The sequence below is a fragment of the Pelecanus crispus genome, chromosome 1 (assembly GCF_030463565.1).
Source record: "Pelecanus crispus isolate bPelCri1 chromosome 1, bPelCri1.pri, whole genome shotgun sequence".
Classification (NCBI taxonomy): domain Eukaryota; kingdom Metazoa; phylum Chordata; class Aves; order Pelecaniformes; family Pelecanidae; genus Pelecanus; species Pelecanus crispus.
In genome coordinates, this window is record NC_134643.1 from 196627530 (window position 1) to 196649196 (window position 21667).

Below are 21667 nucleotides of genomic sequence, written 5' to 3' on the forward strand. Positions count from 1 at the left end.
AGCCAACCTCCTTTCAGGACCAAATGTACACAAAATAAACAAAATAAACAAAAGGACATCCAGGATATGCATTTTTTTCTGAGCAGCTAACCCAATGCGTCCTACCATACAAATAAAAGTTAAGCGAAAGCTCTACTATAGTCAAAAGCAAATAAACTCACTGCACATCATGGTCTGGCTGCATTTAGACAAGAAAACCTCTCCCACCAAATCCGAACTCTGCAATCCTTGCATAAATCAATGACATCATCTTTGGTGACTCACTGCCTACAATATTTATATTCAGCAGGCTCTCTCCCTCGTGGGAAAGTGTCTGTACTGCTGAGACCCATAGCTCATTCTGATCCTTGTACAGGAGGTAAAGAGGATGTTCTCTCACCTTGCCTTAATTTCACACACTTTGCACAATATCCCAGTAGGATTTCTTTTCTCAATTTCACAACAACGTTGAACAGTTCTTTGTCTCCTGAGAAGCTTCAGCTTGTGCTGTCTAGGGAATAGCATAGAGAAGAACATATGTGAGTGTGCTCATGTTCCTGTGTATGACATGAATCCTCTTGGTAAACTGTTTTAACGTGATACACTCAGATAACACGAAGGCTGAAAGATAAGCACTTACTGAACATGCACTGGCAGTGGTGCATGCAATATTCATTTTGCTTCAGTCTGTGAAAGAGTGATGATGCATTCTTTCATTACATGCTCATACGCCCTTTCTCAAATACTCTTACACATTTTTGTTATGTTTTCCCATTATCCAAGCTGGTGACCCCAGGCTCCCTTTATAGTCAATAAGAAGAAACAGGCATTTCTGCAGTGGAATTCATCTCATCTGAAAATGGACATCTAAAATATGACAGCTGAATCACACTTGAGAAGTACCCTTCAGTCATTTACACCTGTATAAAATGCAGCCACTTGGCTTGATTTAGCTCATAGACAATTGTCCTGCGTGAATGGCAAGATAAAGTCCAATCCAGCTCATCCATCTCCATCCCTCTTTAAACTTCAAGGCTGTAATGTCTGTTATCTCTAAGATATTTCCGGTAGATTAAAAAAACCTCCAAACTGGCAGAGAAAATTGTAAGCAATTTTCCTCATTTCTGTAAACCATTGAATACACCTCATTATCTTTATGAAAGGCTCTATTTTCTCAATTTGTGTCCGTTCCTGTTTTCGTCTTTGGGCTGTTAGACTTCTGCAGCACAAGGAATGCTACATGCTTCTCTCCTCCTTTGCACTCCTCCTCTTCTTGATCTAACATTTCCATTGTTGCTTCACTGTTGAAGAACTCTCTGACAACAGGCTCTAGGTTACCTGATTTGAAAGCAGTCATAGCTTTGTATTGTGGCCTAATGGTTTAAGTGAATTATTCTACATCAAATCCTGACATTTTTTTAAGTTTATTAATGAAACATCTTTTCTCTTCTCCTTCTGGCTCAACCTGCATTTTTGCTGTTACCTAGCTCATCAACAGGACTATTGGGTATAAAATATGCCATATAAGGGACAATTATAACTGATTTAATAATGATTTATATTCCTGCAACTTTGTAAATCTCAAAGAATTGTAGGCAAACTGTAATGATTCCAGATTTACACCAGAAGAACCGAATTCAACATCTGGCTCAGAATTTCATCCAGAGAAAAAGTGGTTCAAACTGTGAAGCTTCTGTGAGCATGTGCGGGTGGGGAGGGGAAAATGCAAGAAAATGGGTGTCTTTCTGAAATGGAAACACCAGGCAATTTTATAATTATATTACTAAAAGCTGGGAAAGCAAGTTTTGTCTCCCACACCCAACATAAAACTATAAACCCAAAAATATGATGTTCATCTGACCCTTTAAATGCTATCTCAATTATTTTCTGTCTGTGGTATTTATAGAGTATCTGTCACTGCATACAGGCACCAGCTGCATAACCACAGCTATTTGGATATGATCAAGTTAAAGCCATAGGACTAAGAGTAGCAACCATTCATTTCTATTATGATTCCCACTGCCCACAACAATGTGATACTCACAGTAATAGATACACACGTACAGAGAATAAATCCTGATCTTCAAATGAACAACCAGTGCTGTCTCTGCAAGTGGATAGGTCTTAAACATCAACCAAGATCTCAGATCTCAGGCATTTTTTAAGCACAGATAATGCAAATCATGTGTGGAATCCAATGCAGAGCATTTCTAGATGCACACAGTGTGGCTCACAACTAGCTTAGGCTTCGTTCATAGAACCTCTTCTAGCTTCGATTGCCCTGGTAAAGGGAATACCATGCCCAGCCTGTCCAAGAAGCATGTCAGCACCCTACCTACTGGCCAGATCTGCCAGCTGCACTGCTTGTGTAACTGCTCTCCATCTATTTCTTCCAAAGCATGTAGAAACACACTGCTATTTCAGAGGAAAAAAATAGGGAGGAGTAGGAGGGGCCTGGAGTTGTAAAACTGAAGTATTTGATATTATGGATCCCTGCATGTGACTACACGTCCTCAGAAAGTGTCCTCTATTCACAGGTTTCCTTGAAGCAAGACTGTCAAGGCATGCCTGGCCAGGTGCAGTGCACATGAAGTACTTCTGTCTTACCTGGCATGACATGACAAAGGACTCTCCTGACAAAACAGGAGTGAAGAAGCATTATTCTGTCTGTCCTCCTTTCCACATGAAAAGATGGTACATTCTTTTCAGAAAGGTGAATACACAGAATTTTTTTCAGAGCAGAACTTCATAGCACTTCCAAAGACCTACAGACACTTAAAATATCTTGGGCATATCAGCTGCTGGTGAAATCAGCATACTACCCCTTTGACCTAAAAGATATGTCCTGAGCAAAGATCGGGAAAATAACATAACCTACTGGAATGAGGCATCCCCTTTTATTTGCTTCGTGGATTTTTGTATCTATAATTTGAGACATGACTAATGAAAACCAAGGCTAGTTTGGGGCAAGCCGCACAGAAGTGCTGCCTGTCTCTCATGAGCTTTGGTTGTCCACAGGGAGAAACAGAGAGGGCTGTTGATCTTGTGCAAGTGTGAATTCATTGAACAAGGCTCTGCCTCTTCATGCAAAGATGCTATGCTCTCCATTAGCCTGAGGAGTATTGTCCATTTCCCCTTCACTTTGTATGAACAACCTCTAGGACGGGCTTGAAGGCACCTGAACTGAGCTCCTCATGTATGTGTGAATAGAGTCTGTGGAGTTACTCAGTTCCTGGAGGCAGATTTGTATAGGTGTATATATATAGGTATATATATACAGGTATATATAGAGAGAGCTGTATATATATATAGGTATATATAGGGGTGTATGTATATATATACATATATATAGGTCAGCTGAATAACTGCAGACTCCATTTGGTCCATTGGCTAGATCTCCGTTGTCTTTCATGGGAGCTTAGACATCTGACTTATGCGTGGACACTGACATATAGACACCTGGACTTAAGTGTCTACAATGTTTACAATGTGGATCTGAATGGGGGCTACATGTCATTGCTTAGTTTTGCACAGGTGTGCTGATGCCGAGTGAAGCCTACCTGTAAGAAGGCTGATCAGTTCTAGCCATCTGGAAGTGTCCCTTTGGCATCAGAGGAAAAGGCCTGGGACATAGTCTAGTGCAAAGGTGGTGTGTAGAAGCAGGTTATATATACATGCCCTTTGCACGTACCTTTCACCAAACCCGGGTGAAGGACCCTGTCATCTGCAGAACAAATTCTCTCAGGGCTTACCCTGGGATGGAAAATGACTGCCTCTTGCCCTCAGAGAGAGGCTACAGGCAGATCTGCCACAATCTGGCATCTTGGTATGACAGCAAGGTCTGCCAGGAGGCACTGGGATAGATGTCAGTGCTCTCCAAGCCATAGAAAAGTGGCAAACCATCTTTACTTAGCATGCCACAGGCTTCTCAAATCAGTAATGTCATCATATACAGCATAGGTCATGAAGGTGTTTTTGACTCCTGCCTGGGTTCTGAAAAATACAGAGGACAATGACTTCAGGTAACATACAGGGAAAAATCATCCAACCTAGTTCCCTCTGAAAATGATCCTGCCTGTGATAAGGCTGAACACAGGAGAACCAGAAAACAGGGCCCAGCATTCTCTAAACTTCTTGATTTTATAAAAGCAATTTCCAAGGAACAATAAAAAAATTGTATCAATCCCTGTCAAGTGGTCCTTAGAGTGGTGGGCTGAGGGGAATGCAGGGGGCATGCAGGGGTTCCTCTGTGCTTTCTCCAGGAGGTATGGTTCCTCAAACAGAAACGCAAGTGGGGAAAAAAAGCCATGTGAGAAAAGAAAATATAGTCCTTTAGCCTCATCTCTTTAGAAAGCCTTATCTCTTTATGTTTGTTTATCCCAAGCATTTTCAACTCAGTGCAGAGTTCTCTCCTCCTCCCCTGTTGATAAAGAAGATCCATAGATGCTCTAGATAAGAAAACTAGGCAGAAGGCCACAAACAGTTATTCCTAAGAGCATGTGTGTAGCCTGTGTCCCTCTGCATCTTCTGCACTTGAGCAACTTTGAGAGGGCCCAGACAAGACCCTGGTCCTGGTGTGTCAGATGCTACAAAAACCTGCGTAAGAAAGAGTCCCTGGCCCAGTAGGAGCAGGCAAAGGCTGAGAAGGAAAGAAATATGGCATGAGTTTAGAGGAGAGGTTAACACTAAGGTTTCAAAAGTAGGTTTTGGATATCCAGTTGGAAACACTTCAAAGGACCTGATCACCAAGTATTTTAAGCTGAATACCTAAAATCACTAGAAGTTTTGGAAAACCTTGACCTATACCACTGTGTTGTGATAAAAAATATTTACCTCTACACAGGGAACATTTAGGATTGAATGCTCATTTCTTAGTGTCCTGCCCTACATTAAATGTCACTCTTATCTTCCTAGTGAAACTTGTGATAGAGACAGCTCCTGTCATGATTGCTTTCTTGATCTGAGATACTAATGGCATAAAGCAGCCAGTAGTAAATTCAAATATCTTCTCAGTGCAGCTACTGAGGTTGATCTAATTTGCACTCCTTTTCTGATGGCCCTATAAGCGTCATCAAAGCAGTATAAAAACTACAGAGGAAGGGACAGAGGTATATTCAGGCTACCCACAGTGTGCTTAAATATATGACTCCTTTCCACTGGATTTGAGCAGCTCTGGGTAGCAGGCAGGCTGAATGGCACATTGCTCTAAGATATCATATGTGTTGCAAAGAAAAGATTTGCAGTTCATTTCACCTACCTTTGGATTGCTAGAAGTCATGCATGTAGCCAGAGCTAATTGCCTAGTCCTTTTATAGACTGTGAGAGAAAGGTGTTTTCAGAAGGTGATTCATCCTACCCATCCTAACCCAAAAATGAATAGCCTGTATGAATGGCTGTCAGTCTCCGGTGACTGCACAGGGAGCTGAGGCCTGCCTTATACTAGATGCATAAGTCTTTAGATGGCAAGAGTCATCCCAGCCAGTTACACAGGTTGAATATGAGCCAATATACCCAGAAGAGTTCACATGTATGCATTTCTTTATATCTAATGGAAAATGCATATATCAGTCAGTCCTCTCCTTCTGCACTCTCTTGTATTTTGGCTACATCTATCATTACATTTCTCTTCCTGTTCTCCTGACATTAACGCAGCAAGTCACTACTGGAGAAATACAGTTATGCTGGGGGAAGAAGGAGGAATAAAACACGCTGTGTGCAAACCCATTTCAGAGGCTGAGAGCAGAAAATCAGAGCACAGACAGAACAGCCTGAGTGTTTCTGGCGTGCTTGCAGGCACAACACAAGTAAACATCTGAAAGACAAAACTACTATCAGCTCAGCATAGAAAGCAAGCTGCCAGATCCAGACAAAAATGAGTGTGAGGCCCAACCTAAGCATGTGTGTGCATGCTGAAGAGAGCCAGAAAATCTCTACAAATATCACCATCCACTCTGATTTGATATATGGGCCCCAGAGGCCAAGAACTTGACTCTCGGATCTTTTTTGTGCAAACTGTGACATCTCAGACTCACATCAAGAGCTTTCTATATGTTTTGGCTCAATATCTGCTCCCAGTTATGTTGGTGGAAGGAACTTCAGATTCACACCAACCTAACAGAGTTTATTTTGCCATCTGTCTGTGTTTAGTCTTCATACTAATAATTAAGGCAAGCAATGCAGATTGGGATGCAAATTCTTTCCTGAGGAGCAGAACTGTGTGCTGTGCAAACCACCTAGCAGCCACTGAAACTGTTGTTTCAAAAATTACTAGTGAGAAACCTCACTACTCATTTTTCCATAAGTACTGGCATTTCTAGGATGTCCATTGCCATGTGCCTGCTATTTAAAATTTCTGCTGAACGACAGCATGCCCAAAGACTAATGGGCTTGGTTAATGACATGCTGTGAACTTTGTGAGGGTTTTTTGAGCTATAAATGTACTTTATGCGGTCTGTTAATGAAGTCATCCTTCCTGTCAATGAAACAGGGCCATGCAGAGGCAAGTTGCATGAGTTTCCCCCAATGGAGTTTTTCCCAGCCCACGCCACAGCTCAGGGTTATTTGCACAGAGGCCCCTTCACTGGCTCAGGAAACCCTTCCAGTCAATGGCTACCTCTCCTGAAAGTGTGGCCTTGGCTTATGGGTTTCCTCCACCCAAGAGAGGGGTGGTGGGTCACCATCGAGCCAAGAAGGTCTCAGTCAGCGATTTGCCACTTTCTAACACATGTGGTCCAAAAGAACAAGTCTGGTTTATGATATGCAACACAGGAAATCCCAGAGGGGAAAGGTGAACCTGGCAATAGGTAAAGGCATTATTAATCTCATGGACAAATGCATCTGTCACTGCCAATGTAGGATGTCTTTACCTCTTCTGAGTTGTTTCCTGATTTACACTGAGCACAAGCCGCTCAACTTCTATGGGGATATGACTCAGCACTGAACTTTGGCAGAGGCTGCACAGAATTAATTATAATGGTGAAGTGCAGAGCTGTGGGAGCCCCAATTCTATTGATAATCCTCCTCACCACGTAATCAGATTTTAACCCCCTTTGGCCCCATTACAAACGTCCCCATCCAGGACCAGTACTTCTCTTCTGGAAGATAAAATAGTTACTTGAATTTTTTCCCAGGTCTCTTTACTGAAGTTCTCTATAATAAGAGATTTCAGACAGGAATTGATAAATCCATGCTAAAGGGAGGGAAAACATTAAGATATTATACCTCATGGAATAAAAGGGGAAAAACAGAGCTCTTGAAATGCTAGTTAAAATGTAATGGAAAACCTCTAAAGAAAACAACAATGCCATCATTTTTGTGTACATTTGGTTTTTTAATAGCTCTGCTCATTTTGACCCCCGGTCCTAAATTCTTCACATCAGTAATTCAAGTTTCCATAAAGAAAACATAGTAAATTTTGAAGCCACAGTGTAATTAAAGACAGTTACAACAAAATCATCTCTGGGTAATTTGAATCCTTTCAGAACCAATATGGCTAAACTATTGACAGAACAAAGAGGGGAAATTAATGGATCTCGTATCAATCTTGAGTGAAAGGCAACTGTTTTGTTTGGGAAAACCACACAGCAATTGGCATTTAAATCTGACTTACAAAGCTTGCTATTGAATTTTTTTTAAAAGGTTCTCTCACCGCATATTTTCCTCTTAAACAGTGATACTGAAAGAAGCTTACCATGGTTTGGCTGTCTGCTTGCAGCTTCTGCAAGGCAGGTGCTCTCAGCTCTTCACAGCAACCAAGTTGCTTTTGCTTGTTGCTGTTCTGGCACACCAACTGTAAGTTTCTTTTCTTCTTCATTTCTTTTCTTATCATCAGTTTTGAATGTCTAGAGGCCATGGTACACAGGACTGAGAGATCCACAGAGAAATATAAACCCCAGCGTTTGTCTTTCTACATATCCTTTCCCAGGAGAGCAGGGCATATTGCTCTGAAGAAAACAAAGAGAAAAGTATTTTTGTTGGTCTGAGTCTGAACTAAGTGTTTCAAGGTGAAAACATGAAGTTGCTCAGGAGGTGTTGGGGGAGAGGGTGTTATTCCTAATAGAGCAGCCTCGCTTTTGAAATCCATAGCTTCTGGAAGTAGGCTGCTCACTTCTTTGAGTGCTGCTGTTAAGCCAGCTCAGACGCCGTCCATCTGCATGTGTCCCAGGGTAAGACTAAGCAGCCAAGTGCAGTCCATTGCCTGCCCAGCCTCTCGGCTGACAATGTACTCTCCACAAGTTGCATACCCACTGCGCCTGGCAAGTCCTGCTGATCTTTGTCACCCTAAGGCATCATACCATATGAGAAGCAGAAAGACCAAATACTGTGTTTAAAAAGGCGATACTTGCACTGAATCTCTTCATCCTGAGATCTCTCCTAGGTTATTTCATTTCTTCCCATCTTCTGTGTCCCTTCAGCCCCCTAAGGTCAACAGATGAGTTCCAGATCTACCGTAGTGAAGATGATCAGACTCTGATCTTTCATATCTCACTTCAGGGTAGAACAAGTCTGAAATCTTCTCCTGAGGAACAGGAAGTGTGGTGGGATGTTGCCATAACAGCTTGTCTGTGGAAAATGCCATGTTGTCATGTGCAAGTACCCCCTGACAGAGGGGTACTTTTGCAAGAGCCCTTGGGCATACTTGTGTGAATAGAAGAGCAGCAGCAGTTCTCATATTCACACAGCATTCATAGAAATTCTGGTTTTGTGAGTAATTGCACTTCCAGGAACATTACCAACAAATTATTAGGGCCCAGGTTACATGGGAGCATCAGTAACAACCAACAGCCCTGCAGGAAGAGAGCAGCAAGGGTTGTGGAAATCTGACAAAGCTGTGGGACAATTCTTTATTTCAGAATTACGCTGCTCGAGGGCTTAAAGTTACTAGGCTTAGAGGCAGGCACGCTGGGCTAGTTCTGGACTTCTTGTAGTCTAATTTAATTCCTAGAAGTGGAACTGTGTCCGCCCAAGCTTGGCTCCAGACCATCTTTTCCAAAAGCAGTCAAGCACCAGTGCAATTGTCAGAGTCACCTAACTCCCACTGATGCTAGTTACGTGCCTTTTGAAAATCCCACTAAGGGTGACTGCAAATCTGGCCCCGAGTATACTCACTTCAGTTTATTCAGCTGTAATTACGGGTCAGCTCTGCTCACACTGGAGTCCTTCCACAGAACTGCTCACTTTCCTGGCACAGCAAAGACCTATATCACTGAGGTGAGGGAGCAAAAATTAATTCTGTGTATTGGAAACTGAAAAGTGAAGCTATTGAAGGGTAAGAATGTGATGAATCAGTTCTCTACAGTGAAGTGATACTAAAGCTAGCTCTAACTTAGGAACAGCACAGAGTATTTTATTGTTGATCAATCCCCTTTTCCCTTTGCTGTTCCCCATACAAGTATCTGGAGACGATGGTACTGTGTTTGTCAGTTAACATACATCAAACCACAAGCAAGCCCAGACTAAAAGCCTGCGTGTGAGCAGTCCCAGCACTGATGTTATACCTGGGCCTTATTAATGCAGGGAACCTCATTAATCTGAACACTTTGGGACCATACAACCATCTGAATTCATGAAATCTCCCGTGGCTGATGTGTAGTCATAACCAGTGCAAAGATATATTCCTTCTTTTCCTTTAAATGAGTATTTTTGCATAAAACAAAACAAAAAAAACTCAAGCAGTTTAGCATGCATGCACTAAATATAAACATACCCCTGGCAGACATGGGAGAAGCTGATGCAGGAGCAGGTTAGCTTTTGACTAACTGAGCTGCTTCAATTAGAGAATTCTGTAATAACAGCATTACAGGCCCCAGGAAGCTGGAAACCTCATATATTGATTCTCCTAGGCCTTGGAAGGAACTTCAGAGTCAGGTCAGAAACTCTTAGCTCAGGCCTATCTCAAGATTGAACTTCTGAATCTTCAAATCCTCTGCTTATTATTTTTAATCCATCTTTGTATTTTCTGTGCCTAGGAGTGCATTGTTTCTGGCAATGATATTACTTTGTCCTTTTGTTTCCAGACCACAGTCAGAGTCAAGTGGTCAGCATCTCAGACATGATTTACTGAGGTCTCAGTGTCTCCTATGATGTCATGCTTATTTATTTCCTAAGGAAATCATGTCCCTGGAAGAATAAACTCATTTAAGAAAATAATGTTAATTGGGAACTGCCAAACAAATGCCTGTGAATTAGGGAGCCTAGAAGTGAGTAACAGATACACGCACACTGACTGTCTGTTAAAGCAGGACAAAACATTTCCCTTTCCCTTTCGTCCCCAGTTCTCTTGCTGATCAGAGAAATAGGAGGGCTGCAGAATAGCTAGGAATGAACTGCCACCGTGTGGCCAAGGGACACTTCTAGCTACCTTTCTAGAAATCTCCTTCCAGAGCTGTTGCTCTAAGATAAGTGACAGTCCCCAACACTTACTAGTGAAAGTTTTCTGCTCGATCACACATTTCACTTTGGTGGCACTTGCAGTGCCTCCCCAACAGTGGCTACAGGCTTCTTGGTGAGGTCTTGCTCTCTTCTCAGTCTCGCTTTAATAAAAGGGTGGAACACATCACTTTTAGTTCCATAAATTCTTTTTATATTTTCTCTAGTAGGTCACCTCATCTTCTGACAGGGTTCAGGGAATCATAATCTCTGAGCCATTCAGGTGATGATACCTGGTCTTGCCTTTAAAAAGATGGATAATCATTTAATATCACAAGCCTGTTAGTAGAAAACTTTTCACCATGCACTAAATTACTGCTAATCAAGTAACAGATTACCACCCTCTGCTTCTCAGCCCAGTCTGAAGCAGCTGAGCTCATATGTTCTAATTTGCCCTCAAAATTGTTTCAGAACAGCATGTTTTTCTAGACATTAAACTGAAGATAAGTCAAGAATCATTCCACTGACTTGATGCAACTTGGCTCCACTTTACCGTGGCCGTAATTCAGAGCTACATGCCCAAAAGGTGGCAAAAGCCCCCTCAACACTGCCTGCTGTGACTGGCCAGGTTCGTGCTGCTTTCATCTCCTTGTGGACCTGCTCCACTACAGAAACAGAACAGGCGCTCTCCTGAATTTGCCCAAGCAGAACTACAAACTGGCCCTAGAGCTGTGAAAATTTTGAAGATGTCCACTAGGTGTTAATCTAATATTTTTTATACACCCCATTCAGTCTGGAGCAGCAGATAACTGTATGTCTTGGCTATGCATTACCTTGGAGGACTTACTGCATTACTTAATGCGGTGCTGACACCTTCTGCCTTCTGCCTTGTAACTTTATGGCACCGAAAGATTCAAACCAGAGTGCACATCTTGTCCAGCTGCCAACTTTCCATTAGCTGCCTATATTTCTTCTGTTTCTGCCAAAGATGCTTGCAATTTCAGCTCACTTAGGTGCATTATGATTACACCGAGTTTCTCAACACAGAAGGACAAAATTATTTTGAATCTCCCAGGACATGATTTCTTCAACAGAGTTCCTCTCTCTTCAGTTACTCGATTCTTGTACACCGTGTCTTCAGTTTCTCACGGACAGCTGTGGATGTGGTGTCACAGAAATTCATAGCCCCTTCAGAGCTAGTGCTCAGCAATGACATTAGCTAGAGGAATTTGAAATACCCCAGTACCTCAGCTGAGCTGAATTTGAAACAACAAAATAAGAGATGCTCTCCTAAAGACCTTGCCTATCACTCCAATGCACTCTGGGAAAGAGCTTCTGGGGATCAGTGCTGTGGGGAACGCTCACACACAACAGCCTTGATCGATAGAGCTCCTAGTTGATGCCCTTCATTATCAGGGCCCGGGGGCATGACTGAAAGCACTCACTAATAATCTCTGCAAGGGATCTAGGTCATACAGAGCTCTGTTGGTCATGAATAATTCTTCTGTACAATTTGCATTGTCAGAGCACCTATAGTAGGTGCTTAATTTCAATGTTGCAATGCCTGAAAATAGCTGCATGTTGCAGCAAGGTCATTTAGAGGGCCTACCCAAGGCAAACAGAGTCCATTTCGTGTCAGTGCAGAGAGATCTGTCTCCAAAGGCCTTGGGTGAACAACTGAGAGCAGCAAAGGAGCACCTCTGTAAGGCAACCAACTGCTCCTGGAAACTGCGTGGAAAGCTGCCAGTGTTTGGCAGGGACATGGTTCTGTCTTGGGGCAATACAGAGGGTGCTGCCATCCACACTAAACTCTTCTCTGAGGAGGCAGCTAATGCAGGGGATGGAAATGCTTTGTTTTCCTCTCTCCTGCTCCCTTTCTGCTCAACTGCTCTGTTCCAGCACAGGGAGCACAACACCCAGCTTCTGGGCTTGAACCCTCAGCTCCCATCTCCCCAGAGAGTGACCTAAGATGCTAGGGCTACTCTCCATAGGTCTGTTGGAGCTGAGGCGTGTCCAGTGAGGAGCTCAAAAGGGCTAATATGCTAGGAGAAGGAAGATGCTTGCATTTATGGGATAGGAGGTAGAAAATGTTCTCAGATAAAAACTGCTTTATTTTACTTGCTTAATTAAAATTTCCTAAAATGATAACAGGTTTAAAGTGAGCTTTAAGAAAAGGAAAAAAAAAGAAATCACAGAATCCAAATAGAAATTACAAATCTTTTTTCCCCCTCTGTCTCTTATTCATAAAAGCAAACACATATTTCACACTGGAGTTTGTGTGCTGGACAGCAGGGGGACCCTTACCCTCTGTCACAGCAGATGACTAGAGATACCTTGGTTGTACAAAGACAGACAAAAAGTCACAGGGAAGGTCAAACATGCCAAAGCAGTCTGGTTCTGCACATCACAGTACGTCCCTAAAACAATAGCAAAAAGATCAGCTACTCCAATGAATAAAACTTGGCACTATGAACATGAAGCACAGCCCAGGACAGAACACCGTTGGAATCCTTTTCTTCTTCTTTCATCAGTATTTTAATTATTCACATGCCTAATTCTCTTATAGTAACACTAAAAGACGGTGAGGTTTTCTGTCAGCATCTATTCATGTTGCAGGTTCTAGTAGCAAAAAGGAGACCACACACTCAGTAAAATTTTCCTTGGCATCTTCAGTGTGAGATTCTGCTTGGAGAGGGGTTTCAGGGTGACACAGTTGCCAAAAATGTGCAGTTTCTGGCCTTAAATGATCATATGTCAAAGGCAGAACAGTTTTAAACACAGTCGTGTTCAGTTCAGGGCAGTCAGGACAGGAGTGGGGAGGTACAAAGGCAGCCACACTGTCTTTATAGAGAATACCTACTAATCATGAGAAGCACCAACGGCAGAGAAGCAAAACCTGGACCTTAATTTAAACTCTTCATGAAGATGTATCATTGATGTTGGTTAAACTGGTCATTTTGAAGAGGCTAAAGGCTAGACAAAGAGTGGCAAAAGCACCTGAAGAATCAAAGTGTTACAGAAACAAGTCACCTCTCCCCTTCATGAACACCACTAGAAAAAGAAACAAAATGCTTTAATCAAACAGGAGATGCCAGCTCTGAGTGGAGGAACATGAGTGGTTTTGGCACTCTCCTATCTCATGACAGAAAGTGTCCTAGATCAGTGAGATCTGAGAGAGGTACTTCCACTTCGTGGCAGAAGTGCTGTTTCGATAAGTCAGTCCTGAAGACTAGGAACACAAATCAGCAAGAATTGCCACCTGCCAAATGTTCTGTGTAGTGGGCACAAAGCTCAGGGAGGTTATGATATATCAGATGGATTATACTGATGGCCAGCACCTTAGGAAATTTATCCAAGCCTGTGGACACAAAAACTACTGAACATGGAACCAAGAAATCACCAGTGAATCATCAGCTGGTCATACCATTCCTGCCATGATCCATCTGTCACAGTCAACCACTGATTGAACACCAGATGAAAAAAATCAGAGTAAGCAAAGGCTTGATCCCAAACATCTCAGGAAATTCTTATGACAAAGCATGAGCTGGGGGATGTGGCTCAGACTGATGCCTGTGATATAAATGGTATTGCCCTATTTGAAGGGCCACAGGCTAGTATTTCCATAGGATGCTATCTCCTTGTCACTTTCTATGCATTTTTACATTGCTGTACATCAGTAAAACTGGCAGAGTTTGGGTCTTAACAATTCCAAGTATCACATGGAAGACATATCACCTCTAAGATGATATGATATGAGCCTGATGATATGATATGAGCCTGAAGAGTAACACTTCTAGACTTCATTCTTCCTGATATATAGTCTTTAATGATGAAGTAGCAGAATTTCAAATATTGGGTATAATCTAATGCTGATGCAGTGGATTTGTCTGCAAATTGTCTTCTGCCCTTGAGAACAACCTTTGCTCCAGTTTATTCACAGAGTGTTCTTCTTCAAGACAATAAGCTTTTCTAGTGTACACTGGGATGTCTAGATTCAGCAACTAGGTGTTAAAATACATGAAAACTAACAGGTGGTGTAGCCATATGAAAAAAGTTGTATACATTTGTGCATGCAGTGAATCCCTTGATATTATATCCCAGGACAGAATCATTCCCAATAGCAAGCAGAGTACAAGATAGCTTGTTTTTTCAAAACACACTGGAGCAATTCCTCAAAACACAAGTTTCTAAAGCTGACTCCTTTACTGCACCTTTTTCTGTTTGTACCACAGCCTGCTTGTACCTCAGTGCTGCTGTATACTCTCAGATCACAAAGTCAATGATGGCACATACAAATTTTCACATGCAAAAAAAGGAGAAAATTCTGCTTCACTGCTTTGAAGTTTGAAACACTGGTGCAAAAGCTCCAACATATTAGCTGAATTGCTTGAATTGTTTTGCAGTCCTGAAGTCAGAAGAAAAATTACTGCACCAGCCAATCTCTGAATCATTGCTTTCAATAACAGCACTAGAAAAAAGTTCTGTCAAGTTGGAGTTCCCCCCTCTAAGCTGAATGACAAAGCAGTATTGTTAGGCACAATGAACTTGATGAGTTAAACTGTCATATGAGTCCGATGTTGGAATAGCCATGGCTTAAAATATGTCCCACACAAAGAACCTTCAGTGGCTGCACATGTCAATTCTAGAGTGTAAGAGTTGGGTCAGAGGTAAAAAAAAAAAAAAAAAAAAGCAAGTCTTACATGCCCTATTTCATATATCCTATCTTCAGCTGAAGAGGGAATATTCTTTCAGTGTTCATTCTTACGTGTTTTGGGCTTAAATTTTAAAGTGCTATATGCCCCTTCCACGGCTTTGGGCAAGTACATGGGATGTCTTTCCAACCTCTTCCTAGAGCCAGTGGTTCTCCACTGGCCATTTCTTTGAGACTGGTTTGCAGCCTTTGCTGTTTGGGCAGTATCTTGTGAGTATCTCCGGGGAGCACGAAGGATCCAGTTTGAATGTAAACTGTGTTCACTTGTGCTAGTAGCAACTGAAAGACAGAAGATAATCTGGCGTTAACAGTTTGCCAGTGATATTTTTACATGCACAGTGAGAGAGCAGGGTGCGTGCTGGGCCCTTCCTGGAAGTAATGCTGAGGAACCAACCTGGTTTCACTGCAGGTTGTTGCTTGGAATGGGATTCATCTTACCTAGTATTTCAATGTCTGCAGTGTAAATACATGTGTCAGAGCTAGTCCCTTTATACACACTTTTAGGGCACAGCTAATCTGACCTGTTTCAGATATCCACCTTAGCCTAAGACAAAGGAGAGAAATGTCTGTTTCTCTTCACCGATTATACAGGACAGATGATGAGCTCAGATGGGCACATCCTCATTTAGTTGGGCAATGCCTTCCTTTCTGATGGAAATGTACCGTTATTTAGCCTCATCTCTAAATGTCGTCTTTTTTGCTAGTTGGAGAGAAAACATCCAGCCATTTCTCAATGAGAAAAATGAAAACCAGATGAAGAAGAAATTATATTTTTATAGCTCTCCTCCGAAGACAGCTCAGGGTAGAGATGCAAGGGTGGAATTCAGCCCTGGGCAGAAGGCAAGCACTAATCCAGCACTACACATGCTACATTTGCTCACGTAATGGCCACACATAAAATAGCTGCACCCATTCAACAGGGAACAAGCAATGCATTTCTGTAGTTTCACATACTGCAGGTAATGGTCTTAGATTTGGGAAACAGAACTTGGAGAAAAACTGTGTCCATTAAATAAGCAAACATGATCTTACAATGCCACTCCTCCCTCTACCCTCTGCACACCAAAAGTAATCATATTACTGCTGGTTTATACTGCACCATCAAAATCAACATCCACATTTGGCAGATCCACATCAGGAACTCTCCGCCGTCTCTCTGAATCCAGGTCTGCAATAACTGAGTCAAAGAAAGCTATTGCTTCTCTTACATCTGAACCGGTCTGCGGGGTTTTTCTCTCCATGGGTATCTGTTGATCACATAGGGGGAAAAAAGGGTTAGCTAAAGGTTGGGCACAATGACTTCTTAATGAGCAAACTGTATAAGGAAACTGCAAAAATTGTATTTGATTCTATACTTCAAGCTGTCAGAAAAGGACACAGGTCCAGATTACTCCACAGTTTGTAGTCAGCAACGAAAGCGGGACAGCAGTCTAACAAACGTCCATCTTGTTACATACTCAACATCAAACATCTTCCACTTGGGCACTGCTAGCCAGGTGTTATAAAATCCCTCAGAATCCCCATATCAGGCCATTTAATTAGGTGGCTAAATGACAGCTGGGCTTTGTGTCCAAATTTATTCTACCTAGCAGTAGGCACCTAATGAGACACACATTAGAAATGTAGTCATGCAGGGTTCCTTCTGTAATTAATGCAGGGCTCGAGTACCTTCAGAAGATGAGTCAGGCCTTAGGTAGGCTGAATTCCCCTCTGCAGGCAGCTCTTTCTCTTAGCTGCAGAGGGTTTGTGGGGTAACTTGGTTACTAATTTAAGCATCTTATTAAAATGCCTAGGTTAGGTGAAATGAATCCAGATATAAATTGCTAAAGTCTTTTTGAAATAGAAAAGGACTGTGTGTGCTAAAATATGAGTCATTCAACACTGTGATAATTCCCACAGGAAAGCCATGGGGTTTAAAATTAGGAGCCTATCTTGATAAAAAGGCAAATGCCTGTCTAGAAATGCCGAAGCAGTCATAAAGCCTCAGTTAGCAATTCCATAGGTCCATGTGGGATGAACACTTCCTGCCAGGTTCTACTTAATGAAGGGCTGTCTATTTCTCTGCCAGTCCAAGCCAGGTGTATTGCCAGGCAGCAATACCAAGTCAGAAAAGTACTACCTTGGGTTTCAAACAAGCAAGCAAAAGGTACATGCTGTATCACATCTCTGAAGGACCAGCTTGCTCCCCATTCTGTGGAGGCAGAGAGATGAGCTAGCTTATTCCCCTCCTGACATTATGGGTTGATTGACATCCTTACAAGTCTTAAAAGATAACTACTACCACACATCTACTGAAAATAGTGACTGCTATTATGACTAAGCCCGTATTGGTTAGAAGACATTTTAAATAAATGCCTATGTCCTTCCAGCATTTGACACACCTCTCTATTCTTCTCTCTCACTAGACCCAATTGGCAAATTTTGCATCCACAGTCAGCCTGTAGTCCAGGCCCTGGGGATCTTTGGATTAAAGCTCCCATGAGGACAGGGTTGTCTGGACAAAGTACCTTCCCATTAATCATGCAGCAGGTAGGAGAAAGAAGTGAATTTCCACTGACAGGTAATTTAACACAGATAGTTACAGACAAAACCATTCAAGCCTGTTGATAAGATGAACCTTGCAATCTGTGAACACAAAATTTGTAGTTAGGCGGCAAAGTATTCTGGCTATTCTAGAAGTCTTCTTGACTTTTTCCTCATTTTTGCAAAGTCAGGGCTGTGCAGGTGTGACCCTGCCATTTGTGTTGGCAAGAATGACTCATATGGGTGGCATATCCTGACGATGTTCCTTTCTGTTCCTAAGAGGATGGCTTGTGGAGATAGCGTGCCAGCCAGTACCAGGGCTGTTCATACGTAAGAGCTAGCTGGCCACCGTCAGATGACAGTACTCTTAGCCTCAGCTTGTGGGAGATTCACTTGTTTGCCAGACCCAAGTTAAGCTTTTGGCATTTTTCTTAAGTGGTATTTTCAGTGGCAAATCTCAGAAATTCACAAACCTGCATGAACCCTAGTTGTGCAGAATCTATTTCCCAGCCTCCTGGTCCATGGTTTTAGCACTGTTTTGCACTCATTTTTTCCCACCTGGCTGATGGTTCGTCATGTACGGCTCTGCTACATCGCTGTTCAGCTCATCAGGGAACTAGCATGCTGTAAATCTCCACTGCCTCAAGCCAATCTTTGTGTAACAGTGCACAAAGTCAGTTCACAGACTGTTTCTATAGTGCTGAGATTCATCTCCTGGCACCTGGCACCACCAGGCCACTCTCCTGTATCTCAGTCATTCTCTTTGGATGTTTCCCTGGCCCTAAATAGTAATGCCTTTATAAAATCTATCTTCTTCAGACCACTGAGATTAGTATTGTTTCCTACTGTTATTCCTAGCTTCTGAGAATCACTGTTCAAAGCATTAAAAAGATGACATAAAGCCCAATAAAACCAAATTAAAAATTCCCACTAACTGAATGGATATTAGATCAAAACATAAAATTAAAAAATATGGTATCTAGCCATAAACATGTGAGCCTTTTCTTTGGTTAAGCAATGCCTGCAACAGAGCTCAGCTTCAGCCTTTCTGACATTCCGCTGTGACAGAACATCTAAATGTGGCAATACATTTTTGGTAAAGTCTACCTGGCCTAATCAGTAAGTCAGACATACATCCCTTCTTCCCACCATCCCCATTAGTATCCAGTTTAAAGACTGCACTGGGTAACCTGTGAGTCTTCTGTCAAACTCATGTTTGCAGTCGTGTTACCTAAACAGATCACCCACCTGCTGCAAACCTTTCCTTTGTCCTCACTGAATCAAGTCCAGAGTCATATTAATGACTGAACTGTCTAGAGACATGCAATCTATAAACTGCAACCAGAAGGAAGCTTTGCAATGCTTTTCTCTCTAGGATACACAGAAATAGTCTGCAAAAGGTGATATTTCAGTTTTATTTTTGTCGTGTCATTACAGTAAAAGGTGAAGAATTATACTGTCTCAAAATGACCTTCCAACTTATTAATTAACAGAGAAAGAAACCCTTAAGAATTCCTTATGCCCTACAGCCTATCAGTAGAGCTTGCACTGATGTTAAATGTAGCACTGGCAAGCTCTCTGACCAGTCAGAAAAAATCCTATTTGTTTCAATGAATTTACAATTATTTTGTGTAAGTAATTTTATGCCAGTAAAAAGGCTGCCAGTAAACCTAGGGATTACTGTGCTTGTCAATCATTAACAGCTATAAATAACCATAGTGGAGAATTCTGAGGCACTTAAGTAGCCTGTCAGAGTATTGAGAGGACAGCTCACTCTTTCATAACATGTTTTCAGATATTTCCCATACTCGCATACCTCTTTCCTTCTCCTATTTTCTCTCCCCTCACACAAACATAGACATATACATTTCTTTCCATGACCACGCATTCATACTTAATTTCATGCTACTCAGAAAGAATCTTAAGGTATTTAGCAGCATTTCAAATGATGCAACAGTAAAAAGACAGCCAGCTGAGACCAATAAAGCCAAAAATCAACATAGGTCGTATAGCTAATTGCTTCACGGTTTAAGACCAAGCACACGGGAAAAGTTCTTAAGAATTACCTTACAAAATTCTTTGGAAGGAAGTGGAAGAAATGACTTCTTTCCAGTTTTGGATGATTTTGTGGACGTTGGGGAATCTGCAGCCATATGCTTGGATTTCAAGTTATTGATGTTGTCAAGATATTTTTTCCGCAAGGCTAACAGATCCTGTAAGTACTTCAAGCAGTCCTGAGTCTTAGAGTACATCCAGTCTCTGTCTTCCTCTTTTGGCTGGAAGCAAGAGTCGATGCTGGTTGTACTTTTGCATTTTTTTATTGGTTCGCTAACTTTTTCCTGCTCACCTCCAAGGACATACATAGAAGTGCTGCGGACCAATCTCACTGCAGAACCTGTGCCATCACAGTAAGGGATGTCATCTGTCACATTTCTTCGGTGGGAGTAGGGGTGAAATATCGAATGGATCTTTTTGAACATAGTGTGTCACTTCCTCCCCTTTATACCTTTTCTCTTTCAATTCCTTAATTTAACCCTAGATCTGGTAATCAGCTGCTGTTACTCTTGCCATCAGCAGACAGAATATTGTGCCACTTACTGTAATGAGGAGAAAAAAAACCCCTATCCCTGCGCAAATTGCTTTCAGTCTAATACATTGTGAAGAGCATGATGGTAACGCAGAAGCGTGTTTTCTATTCCGTTTGCGTCAGTGAAACAGCTTTATCCTTTCCTCGGCTTAAAATACAGTACAGGAGGTCAACTCTCATGCTTTGACCTTTCATTTGACTGCCGCTCCCCATACAAAACATCAGCACCGAGGTCGAAATCCCCTCTTTCACGTTTCCTGCGCGCTGCTCGGTGCCCGCCACCGCCTCCCGCCGCCGGCCGGCGGGCGCTGGCCGTGGTGCTGAACCGCTGCCGCTCTCCAGCCAGCATCCATCCGCCTCCCGGCGGCGGGGAGCGGCAGCCCGGCAGCCCTCTGCCGGGTGCTTTTTGGGAAGAGCTTGTTGAGATCAGCCTCGGCAGGGAGAAAAGTCTGAGTGGGGAAGGGTAGTTTCTGTCGGGTAGAGTTCAGCTGCTGGAAGAAGCGGCTCTGGGTTTCACCCGACAGTAACCAGGAGATGGTTGCAGCTACCTGATACCACGGCACTACTAGGAACAAAGTGGATTCAGATGTCAGGCTCTATTACACTCAATACAAAGACGCCCTGTGTAAGGGATGCTGTAAAATAAAACACGCTTCCAAAGTACTCATCTGGCAAAATATTGCAGACAGAAACCAATGAATTTGTATCTTTCCACATTAGTCCTTCTCCTAGATTAATGCAGGAACATTCAATACAATGGTTTGGATGACTGCTTTTTGGCTGAAAGCTGCTGAGTACATTGACTATTATTAGCATATTCAAGCATTGCTAGTATTTGTGTCTGTGTGACGACATGATGTATGCTTTAGAGATAAGTAGATAGCGAATTGGGTCATTTCTCATGACTAAGACAACCAACAACTTTTTAAAAGCAAGCAGGAGTGTCCAGATTTACCATGTTCAAAAGAGTTTTCATAATTCATCCTGCTCAAGCATTGAGTGCTTGAGAAAAGAATTATTTTGAAAGCCAATGGATATCACCCTGCAGACTCCACTGAGCAAATTTCTGCTAATGCCACTGGAAGTGCCAGTTGAAGGTTTAAGCATCCTAAGAGCTGTAGGATCTCAACAGGAAAGATAGATTCTAATATAAATTTGCATCCATTCCCTCAGGAACTCTGATTTACTGGATACCAAACTTATACCACAACCATCTTAAAACATGCACTTTCTTCCTTTTACTTATAGCTAAAGATGAAATGACCTTATAACATAAATAAAAATTGAGGCAAACTAACTTTTTGCCACTTTTTCAGCCTTCTAATACTAGCATAGACATGATTCCCACTGCAGCTGAAAGCAGCCTAGAGATTGCTCTGAAATACATTCAGCTGCTTGAGATCTGGTACCTATATAGAGGTATTCCATTACTGATTATCTCCGAAGTCCTACTCAATCCCACAGCTAGGTAATAGATTAAGTTGACTTTATGCTAGCAT

General features: G+C 42.2%; 1 protein-coding gene across 1 annotated transcript; it reads right to left on the reverse strand.

Annotated features, from left to right (window-relative positions):
* Positions 1-15095: 15095 nt before the first annotated feature.
* C1H13orf42 (chromosome 1 C13orf42 homolog) lies at positions 15096-20061 on the reverse strand. Its single transcript, XM_075727957.1, has 3 exons — positions 19648-20061; positions 16158-16305; positions 15096-15337 (listed from the first exon to the last, which is right to left on the reverse strand). The coding sequence occupies exons 1-3, from the start codon at positions 20059-20061 to the stop codon at positions 15096-15098; spliced, it is 804 nt and encodes a 267-aa protein (XP_075584072.1).
* Between the last annotated feature and the right edge of the window lie 1606 nt (positions 20062-21667).

What these genes read in the sequence shown, in the direction of transcription:
- C1H13orf42 (XM_075727957.1), bottom strand. Translation starts at nt 20,061, where the DNA reads ATGTTCAAAAAGATCCATTCGATATTTCACCCCTACTCCCACCGAAGA. An exon ending in CTTCCAAAGAATTTTGTAAG is followed by an intron (nt 16,306 to 19,647) that starts GTAATTCTTAAG and finishes TGTGATCAACAG; the next exon opens with ATACCCATGGAGAGAAAAAC. An exon ending in TGTGGATGTTGATTTTGATG is followed by an intron (nt 15,338 to 16,157) that starts GTGCAGTATAAA and finishes TCTGTCTTTCAG; the next exon opens with TTGCTACTAGCACAAGTGAA.